General features: G+C 46.0%; 2 protein-coding genes across 2 annotated transcripts in view; one reads left to right on the top strand and one right to left on the bottom strand.

Annotated features, from left to right (window-relative positions):
* Window positions 1-3,577: 3,577 nt before the first annotated feature.
* LOC128809209 (uncharacterized) overlaps window positions 3,578-10,241 on the bottom strand; it is a 6,798-nt gene continuing 134 nt past the window's right edge. The window contains exons 2-3 of the mRNA XM_053981035.1: window positions 9,263-10,222; window positions 3,578-4,028 (exon numbers count right to left, since the gene is read on the bottom strand). Coding sequence (XP_053837010.1) covers window positions 9,284-10,222 — 939 coding nt within the window. The 3' untranslated portion in view covers window positions 3,578-4,028; window positions 9,263-9,283. The remainder of the gene's footprint in view (window positions 4,029-9,262; window positions 10,223-10,241) is intronic.
* The window catches only part of AZIN1 (antizyme inhibitor 1), a 24,519-nt gene continuing 23,306 nt past the window's right edge, over window positions 9,029-10,241 (top strand). The window contains exon 1 of the mRNA XM_053975549.1: window positions 9,029-9,287. The gene's annotated coding sequence lies outside the window, so the exon portion shown is untranslated. The remainder of the gene's footprint in view (window positions 9,288-10,241) is intronic.

Raw genomic sequence — 10,241 nt, 5'->3', positions numbered from 1 at the left:
TCCCCACAGGCTGCAGGGGCACAGCTGCTTCACCATGGTTATCACCACGGCCTGCAGAGCAATCTCAGTTCTGGCACCTGGAGCACCTCCTTCCCCTCTTTCTCCACTGACCTTAGTGTCTCCATGTTGTTTCCCTCACATGTTCTCACCTCCTCCTCTTCTCTGGCTGGAATTAGAACTGCACCTCACACCTTTGTTTGGATTTCTTCTTAAATCTGTTATCACAGAGGTATTACCATCATTTCTAATTGTCCCAGCCTTGGCCAGCAGCATGTCCATCTTCAGAGCCATCAGGGATTGGCTCTGCTGGACATGGTGGAAGCTTCCAGCAGCTTCTCACCAAAGCCACCTCTGTGGTCCCCCTGCTACCAAAAACCAGGCCATGCAAAACCAACACATAGTGAAAAATTAGGAAATTACTTTTGTCTTCTGAAGTACTACACTCTCTTCGTTAATTTTTCAATTATCACGGTAAGCTCATAATAAATTTCTGGAGGGAAAAAAAAGTAATAATTTTCTTGTTAAGAATTAGAAGATGCATTATGTTAAAAATGCCATAAGAACATTTAAATTTGAACATTTTCTTTAAGATTAAATATCCATTAAGTGACTGCAAATCACTAAGAGGCAGCATAAATTTTTTTTATTTGTGCAATTACGAGAAATATATATAAAACTCTTCCAATTTAAGGTTTTATGACTTGAGCAATGATAAGGATTTATTAAATGAAACTCATTCATGGAATCACTTTTTTCTAGCCTTTAGTATCTAATTTTGAAACTTATCAGTTTGCTATGGTTTAATATACATTAGATTTGTTAAATGCAAGAGTATAACCATTAGCATTGGATAATAAATGTTCTGTTGTAAGAAATAATTTAGCATATCATCAAAGCAAATAGTAGAACTAATTGCATTCCATTTATCATTAACCGTGTCAAATCTGGTGTGGTATTTAAAAGCAAACTTTGTCTGAGAATTAAATGGAAGTCATTGACATTGATTACACTTATTTTTGTGTTTACATGTAATAAAACCTCAGAAACACACTCTGTAGTTATTATTATAATCATTCATTTAACTCCACTGCTATCACAGAAAATGGTAAGCACGCCTTTGGTTTCTCACAACAAACCTAAGCCCAAAGCCCTGCTCCATAGCTAACAACATATTGGGATGTTCTGAGTAAAGGGCCATCTGGGAGATGGTAACCTTATATACACACTGCTTTGGGCATTTTTTCCCATGATGGATGACATGGGTGCAGCCATCTCTCCTTCCACCTCCTGTGGTAACTGAGCTGATGATCCAGCTCAGCCATGGGACTACAGCAACTTCCCAGATGCTGTGTTGGGTCCCTGCCCCTCATTTCCCATCAGGAGAAAAGAGAGGAAACAAATTCTAAATCATGCAAGAATATTATACATGACAAGAAAGTTGATGGTGGCTTTGTTTGTTTGTTTTAGTTTCAAGATGGAAGAGCAATTATCTGTCCCTTTGGAAAACTTTATCTAATAAAAGGAAGCAAATCCCAGTGTAAGAGCACCAGGCAAAGCTAATGACTCAAGTCCAGTTTAGGTGGTATTTTTCATGAGCAGATGGTATGCATGCAGGAAGCGGCCACTGGTACCAGTAATAACTCCTTAAATCGGACCATCTCCCATTCCTTGCAGCGGCTGAGCTTGCAGGGGCTGTGCCTTGGCCTGGGAGCTCTCTGCAGAGAGGTAAACAACAGAGACATGGCAGAACACCATGGCAGGGACAGGGCCAGGACCCCTGAGGACTGGCTGGGGCTGAAAGCTCAGCTCAGCTCATCTCAGCAGCACTTTGCCCTTTGGTCTTCCTGCTCTGCAGCCCCCCAGTGGGGCCCTGGCTACAGCCCCCCCCCCCCCCCCCCCCCCCGTCCTGGGGCTTCCTGGCTAGTGTTACCCCATTGTCCTGCACAATATCCTCCTTGGGTCTTGTCCTGGGGTTTGGGAGATGTTAAAAATAGGTGAGACCTTCTGGCTTTGCATTTACATCTTATGGTGTGAGTGTGCACAAAAGGCTGCTCAGTCTTGCTGATGAAACAGGGCAGGACAAAGGGCATCAAACACAAGACACTGTTCCAAGCTTGTCTGGTGCTCACTTCAAGTTCAGTTTTCACTTGCATTTCTATCTGGTCAGATTTGGAAGGTACTGAGTACTTTGACCAGCTGCAAGGAAACTGAGTGTAACAAAAATAACCCAGCACTTTTTGCCTTCCTTTGCTAACTTTCCTGTTGCTTCTGCAAATCTGGCTGGAAATAGCGAAGCCGGGGGATAGCACTGACACAGTACCCTGAACAGATGATATCCATAGCTACTGTTTCACCTCCAACAATGTATCTGAGCCAGGACATATATCCACATTCTTGAGCCAAGGAGTCCTAAACAAGATCAGGGATCTTAATGGTAACAAAATTTAAAAGGGGTTTCCTTCATCGTTGTGATCCTGATTTTTGAGGATCACAAAAAGACTGAGGCTGGGGAAAAAAATTGCAAGCTACAAATCTAAGCATTAAGGCCGAGGCCTTAAAGAGTAAAAGGTACACGGACATAGTTTCTTGAGGTGAAGATCAAATTTGGTTGAGTACAATTAGGGACTCAAAAGCATGTTGACAAACAACTTGTTTGAAGACCCTGAGTACCAGCAGCATCATTCCTGCAGTACTCTGACAACAAAATGGACATGACAACACCATGTTTCTTCCTGTATGTAGGTGACACAGATGTGACAGATCCTTCTGTATCTCTGAACTGTGTTAAAGAGGTAACTATTCCATTCTGGTCACTATTGCCAACCTATCATCTGTGGTTTTTCTGGTTTTTTATGTGGAAGAAAAAATAATTATTTTTTTAAAAAGCCTTCAATTTCTAAGGGAAAAATGTATATGTTACAGAAAATTCAAATGCAGAGGGAAGTGAATAGTTCTACATGCTGCTCATCTTCCTCCTGCTAACATAAAAACTCTAATCATGCAAGCAAAGTAAACAGGATTTACAGGATTATATTAAATGGGTCAATTTTGCTTTTCAAATGTGTTGTTACTTGCTTTTAAAGTAGCAAAGGAGTTTGCTAGAGTTTTGTGTAAGAGTCCTGCTCCTTTCATGCTACTGGGAAAGGCCTCTGCCTTGACTTGTGATTCTCTCAACCCCAAAATGTGTTGAGACAGCATTGTCAGTGAGAGAAAATGCAGGCACACATTTGGAGGCATCTCCAATGGCACTGGAGTGCAATCTCAAGAGACCACTTCCCTTCTTGCTGCTCTTGGATAACAAGGGGGAGATCATCACCACCTCTCAGAGTTGGGAGGGTGATGAAGGACATTGACAAGTAGAAAGTGCTTCTCCAGGGGTTAGCTGGAAATCTTTCTTTTGAAGCCTGTGAGTCTTCACTCTTGACAAAATGCCCTAGCAGCCTGGGGAAGCTCAGCAAAGCTGGAGGCTATCAGGGGATGCTGTTACTAGAAATCATGAGATGAACATGTGCATGTTCAGAAAGCTGAAACGTGACTGTCAAGAGCAAAACAAGCAGCCTGAAAAAACTCTTAATCATTGCATAAAGCTAAGGTCACATTTGAGGAAGACTACTTATACAAGAAGTACAGGGCTGAGAATAAAAACTGGGAACAAAAACTTCTTGCAAATGCAACCAATGACAACAGAGAGAGTATTCATTCCAAAAAAAGTTAATAAGAAGAATCTCCCCATTCAGTAACCATCAGTCACAGCACATGATATGCATACTTTTAACCTCCTTGCATGGTACACAGACCACTTCATCCTGCTTTAGTGTTTAGATGTTGTGTTTTAAAGTTGATTTATTGCTGCTGACCAGTTCACTCTTCTGGGAACCAGTGCCTCCTGTTTATCCACGCAGGGGAATTCCATGCCACTTCTCCAATTCTGAGATATTTGCAATGAGAAATGATAAATTCCACAGAGGCATAACCTTTGGTCTCCAGCTGACCCTTCAGGTATTAGTGATGATGCATCGCACCTGGAACTGGAATGGGTGTGATTAATTTAATGCACAGCTCAAAATCTATCACACAATGAACCCAATGAACCCAAGGAAATTATAACCTGATCTCAACTTGGGCACATTTCCTACAGTAAAAAGTCCATATCATGTTGCAGATACTTAAAACTTTCAAGTTTTCTTAACCAGTTAATGTTAAGTAGGCATGCAGGTGGCTAGACTCTCAAGTAATGCTCTTAGCTGAATATTCTCTTAAATAGCCCTCATTTAGTAGCTTGGATTGTGCTGGTTTTGGCAGGGGTGTAGTTTTCTTCACCATGGCTGGTACAGGGCTATTATTTGGATTTTTGCTGAACACAGGACTTCAAATATTGTGATGTTTTTGTTATTGCTGAGCAGTGCTTACATAGAGCCAAGGGCTTTTCTGCTTTTCTTGCTGCCACACTGGAAGGGAGGCTGGGGGTGCATGGGAGATTGAGAGAAGACACAGCCAGGAGAGGTGACCCAAACTGACCAAAGGGATAGTCCAGACCACATGATATCATGTTCAGTAAAAAAAATGGGGAGAAGAAAGAGGGAGGGGGCACACTTGGAGTGACAGCATTTGTTTTCCCAAGTAACTGTTACTACATCTGATGGAGCCTTGCTGTCCTGGACATGGCTGAATGCCTGCCTGCCCCTGGGAAACAGAGATTCATTTTTTTTTTTGCTTTGCTTTGCTTTTGTGAGTGGTTTTGCTTTACCTAGTAAACTGTCTTTATCTCAACCCAGGAGTTCTCTGGCTTTTACCCTTCTGATTCTCTCCCAATCCCACTAGTGAGGGAGTGAGTGAGCAGTGATGTGTTACTTGGTTGCTGGTTGGCTCTTTTCTCTTAGTTTCTGCCCACCCAGTCTAGATTTTTTGGAGCTGACATCGTTCTAGCATTGAACTGCAATCAACTTATAGTAAATCACTGAATACTTCTAAACCGAGACTGACTTTTCTTTTGCTCTTTCCCTCTTTGACTTTGTAAAACAACCCAAATTTAAATAACTTGTGATGTCTTTATGTAGTGCTTTGAGCTGACCTTTCCATTAACTTTGTGTAAACTACTTGGTTTGAGTATGAGATCTATTCTGTAACTATACTCCATAGAAATTACACTCTTTTGAAACCAATAGAAAGGTGGAACCCTATTTTTGCCCCAGTTGTTTTGATCCAGAAAAACAGTCAGTAAATATAGGTGAAAGGTGACTGTCCCTGTGAGTTAAGGCAGAGATGTCTTTCCTCCCATCGCTCTGAGCTTTTAATAATTATGAATCATCCTCCAGCTGGTTATCAGCATTTCTGTCAACTGGCTGGAACAGTGATAGCTCCAAAGTATGCAGCAATAAAAAAAGTCTGAAGATCAGAGTATCAATTGATGCTACTACTAAAAGGTCCTATTTATACAGGTTATTTTACTAAAAAGAGGGACTACCGGAGTTCTAGTGTTTCTATGTCATTGTGGGTATGAGGGATCCAGAGCTATCACAGTCTTTGTTTTCTTTTTCTCGTACCTCTTCCCTTTGCACAAGCGTTCCTGCCCTGAGCAGCTCAGACAAAATTGCACTTTGGACTGATTCTTTCTTCCCACCCCAAGAGCTGAGTGCTCTAGCTGGATGGCTACAGATTTTTAACTGTACCCAGTGTCTACTATACCGAGTGCCACTACATGTAAAAGGAGATGGAACAGGGAACAGACTCCCAAGTCCAAGCATTCAGAAATTGAAGCAACCTTTTGCCTAGTTTGGAAGGTGGATCATTATTTGTATTTGTCTTCTGTTGCACTGAGTTTGCAGTAGCTAGGAACATTTTATTTTCAATGGAAGATGAAATTCCTGCATAATCACGTAATTCCTGCACCTGAGGCTTTAAGAAAAAATACTGACCGCTGCAGGAGTTGGCAGCAGTGGGGGAAGAGGAAGAGGAGATGGAGGAGGAAATAATCTCATTCTCTCACTGCAGGAGTGGAATCTGACCCTGCTGCTGATGAGTGGCGATAGAGGGTGCATCCGAGAGGGAGAGGAAATGGGAGAACCAGAGGAGAAAAGAGCCTTTAGAAGACATCCTTAAGAGAAGGAAATATTTGGGATTAGCAGGGAGGGTCATCAGGCTGTGCAGCCCTCAGACATGTGTCCAAACCAGTCTGGAGCTCCTGGCCACTGGGTTGCCTCATTAGTGAGTGTTTTTTGCACTCCAAAAGATGAGGTGGGGAAGGATGTCTTTCCTGCTCCAGTTTATCTGTGTCATAGGGATAACATCCAATTTTGTCTATATCCAACTGTGAACTGTACTGAAAAGAAAGTGTGGAGGCAAAAAAAACCAAAAAAACAAAAAAACAACAAAATTGTAGAAATGCATCACAGTTGGAAGTAAGGGGAACTCAAAGCTGGAGATGCATTTTGTGCTTTGTTCACTTTCTCTCTTTGAAGCAGAAAATGTAATGTTTTACTATACTAATCTATGAAATGTGGATATGGAGCCATACAATGTTAGGAATACAAGTATTAAAACTGAATGCGAGAAATGAGGCAGAAGGAAATTTTATTTAAGCTTTTTTAAATATTTTGCCTCTCCAGACAAAACAGAACTGCTAAAATAAATATATATATTGAGCTGTGGCATCAGTTTTCTAGTTCTGCATTAATATCACCTGTGGTAGCAGAAACACTTTATAAAGCATTCATCCATCACTTTTTTCTCATGTTGTATGAAGTGACTACAGAGTTCAGTCTTGTACTCTCCCTAATAGCGTGCCACTCTTCTTTTTCCAGTAGATTTGAGAGGATGAAGTTTATGTTTCTGTTTTCAAGTGTTGCTTCCTTCACAAGCAGGAAATCCTCCCTCCCTCTGTGCTTTTTTAAAATAGTTGACAGATCCCCCAATTAATTGCATATCAAACTGAAGTTCTTTTTCCTGTCCTACATGCTATGCACTCCTCTTAAATAGTCCATCTGTTTTCTTACTCCCGATAAGAATATTAAAAACATCCCCTACCTACCAAAACAAAAACTCTCCTGGGAAGATGAATGTGGCAGTAACATGTGCCAGTGAGATCACTCATGTATCACTGGGATATCTTTGAGTATTACCAACAGGAGACCTCTAAGAACATATATAAAACACATAGTAACATCTCCAAACTAGTCAAGTCCTTTTCCTAGTTTATATCCCTTCCAAAGATGTGATTTGAAAAATCTACCTTCCTAATTAATACAGCTTTCTGGGTTGCTCTTCTGTATATACCACTATAACCTTTGTCCTCCCATCTATCCCTTCCTCCTTTCTTTGCCTGTTAATAATTCACAATTACTGTACCATAACCAAGCTCTGCCCAAATTTCTTTTCCTATCTCTCTATAGCTTTTTTCTGGTTTGTTTTGTTTGTTTGTTGGTTGGTTGGTTGGTTGGTTGGTTTGTTGTTTTTTTTTTTTTTTAATATAATCTGATCCCTCCTCCTGCTCTTGCATTCTAGAATGGGAACTCAAAATACAAGTAAGTCACTGTTGAAGGGTGTAATACAGAACACCCCTGAAAAAACAGCATTGTAAACTGTAAAGTTGAATTTTTGGTCTTCAATACAGGGTTTGTTGCAAGTGTATGTAAGAGGTTTTCTGACTTCCTAATCCATGTGCCTGCTTTTACTAACTTCATCTATAACCCACTAGTGCATTTATCACAAAAAAAGGAGACATGATAATGAGATTGCATATATTTCTCAATTCACTTCCTCCTCATTTAAAATTATTTGCAAAAGAGAACATGGTAACAGATGAAAAGAGTAAATAAACTACATCTCTGTGTGCTGTGGAACCTCAGTCCCATTCTTTTTCTGAAGATATGACAGGTGTGTGTCTATTCACTCCTTTTCTAAATTCTCTCTGCTATACAACTAAACAAACCCAAATTTGCTTTGAAAAAAAAATGCAAACTGTACTAATATACCTTTTAAAAAGAAAATAAATACTTCTTCCTGAGAGGAAGAAGTACTTTCTGGAACACGTATTTCTTTTGGTGGATTTCAGTGAACTGCATACCTACGTATTTTAGTGTCTGGAAAGAATTGTGATTGCTGGAATGAATTTTTTTAAAAGCAGCCCTGTGTGGTTTAGTAAAATTGACATGGCAGAGCCAGGCTGGTAGATCAGGGTTCATCCACAGCTCCACCATGAAAGAGTTCTGTGGCTTTTAACTGAGGCACCTCATCTCTGGGTGGCTCTTTTCTACTTGCAGCTGAGCGACACTCCCTCATAAGGGCGTTAAGAAAGCACTAAAGGCTTTGAGGTGTGCTGAAGATGTCCCAGAGCTTCAGTGAAACTCTCTGTGAATTGTATGGGTCAGCTAAAGCTTTCTATTCATGTATTGACTTACAGAATTCTTGAAGGCCTGAAATTGCTGGGAGACTGAGGCTGCCAGCTATGCAGTGTAATTAGTTTCCTCTGGTGAGCATTATGAACAGCTTATCAATGCCCAGGGAATCAGGGCGATCTGTCAGGCTGTTGTTACCTCGGTGAATGAGGCCTCTGGCTGACCACTGAACCCTGGGTTCTTTTTCCACCTGCTCAAAGCCGTAGTGACATAGAATAGGTCTCGGGTTAGTTAGGAAGCCATGACAGAGGCGCAGATCCCAGATGCCGTGTGAAGACACGTATGGTAACCACCTGTCCGGGATCCCGGGGGGATGCTGACGGTGTCCATGCCCTGGCTTGTGTCAGGAACTAACCAAAGACTTGACCGCTCCTGCAGCACTCTCGGTGCCAGCCAGGGCGGGCGGGCGGTCCGCCGCGGACACGCTGGCCCCGCCGCGGACACTCCAGCCCCGCCGCGGACACACGCCGTACTCGCCTGGCCCAGCGCGCCCCGGCCGCCGCGGCGGAGGGAGGCGGTGGGTCCCGCCCCCGGTGCGGTGACGGCGGCCCGGGTGCCGCCCCGCCCGCCCGCCCTCTCTATAAAAGCGCTGCCGGTGCCTGCCCCTTCTTCTCGCCCCGTGTCTCCGCTCGCTCGCAGCTCATCGGCCGCGCTCCCGTCTCCGCCCGCCGCTGCCGCAGCCCCCGGCCCGCTCCGGCTCTGTCTCTCTTCGCCTGTGCCCTCTGGTCCCAGCGCTGCGCTGCGCTTTCCCCGCCGGCCGCCCCCGCAGCCTATGGCCCTGGAAGGCGCCGCTGCCGCCGCCTGTATTTCTGCTGTAGGTTCCCACATCCCTCTTTAAAAATTCCGCCTAAAAAGAGAAGACGATTTACCAAATCTTTCGGGCCGTTATCTCACGTGAGTACCGGAGCGGGAGTCCTGGGTCTCTCGCCGCCCGTGGGGGAGGTGGTGGGAGTGAGGGAGGGAAGCAGTGCCGACGCCCACCCCAAGCTCCGAACCGGGCCGGAGCGTCTGTGATCACCGGCGGCGGGCGGTAGTGTTAGGGGTTTCCCTCTGCCTGGGGCCTGAGGCTCGGGGCAGTGCAGGGAGGGACGGGGAGCGGTGGTCGTGGTGGCCGGAAAGGGCGGAGGGGCAGCCGGCGGGCAGTACCGTGGCGGTGACGGCCGAGGAGGTTTGGGGATGGGGCCGGTTCCTCCCGCTGCCCTTTCTCCGCCCGGCGGCGTAGGGCGAGACCGGCTGCCACCGGCAGCGGCAGATGGAGAGCGGCGGAATGAGTCAGAGCCGGAGCTCCCCCTGTCCCCCGGCGCGCCGGGCGGTGCGGGGCCGCAGTGCGGGGGCCGAGCGGGCGGGCAGCGGGACCCCCGCACCCGGGAGGGTGGCGGCGGCGGCGGGCGGAGGGTCAACGGCCGCCGCGCTAACATGGCGGACAGCGCTGCGTGCGAGCGGTGACGGGGCGGGAGCAGAGGCCGGACACCGGGGTGAACGCTGCGGCGGTGCCGCCGGTCCCCTTCTCCCGCAGTCCTTGGGACGCAGAAGGGCGGCGGGGCCGCCGGCTCGGCGGGCAGCGGGGGCTCGGCGGCCGCCCTAACATGGCGGATTCCTGCGGAGGGGGGCTGTACGGTGTCTTCCCCCTCGCAGCCGAGGCAGTGCCCGCGGCTGGAGACCCGCGCCCACCGGGCGCTGCTGCCTCTCGCAGGGCGCCCCTGCCTTGGGAGCGGGGGCCGAGGGGCGTCCTCGCCTGGATCCCGCAGAGCGAGGGGCTGCCCAATGCCCTGTGGCAGCAGCCTGGGCTGGCAGCACGGGCTACGGTGCGGGTGCTGCAGGGTCCCTTTCTACGTTTGACCCACACGC

The sequence above is a fragment of the Vidua macroura genome, chromosome 1, assembly GCF_024509145.1.
Source record: "Vidua macroura isolate BioBank_ID:100142 chromosome 1, ASM2450914v1, whole genome shotgun sequence".
In the NCBI taxonomy this organism is placed as follows: Eukaryota; Metazoa; Chordata; class Aves; order Passeriformes; family Viduidae; genus Vidua; species Vidua macroura.
The sequence above is the reverse complement of the archived record's forward strand: the minus strand, read 5'-3'. Positions and strand labels throughout refer to the sequence as shown.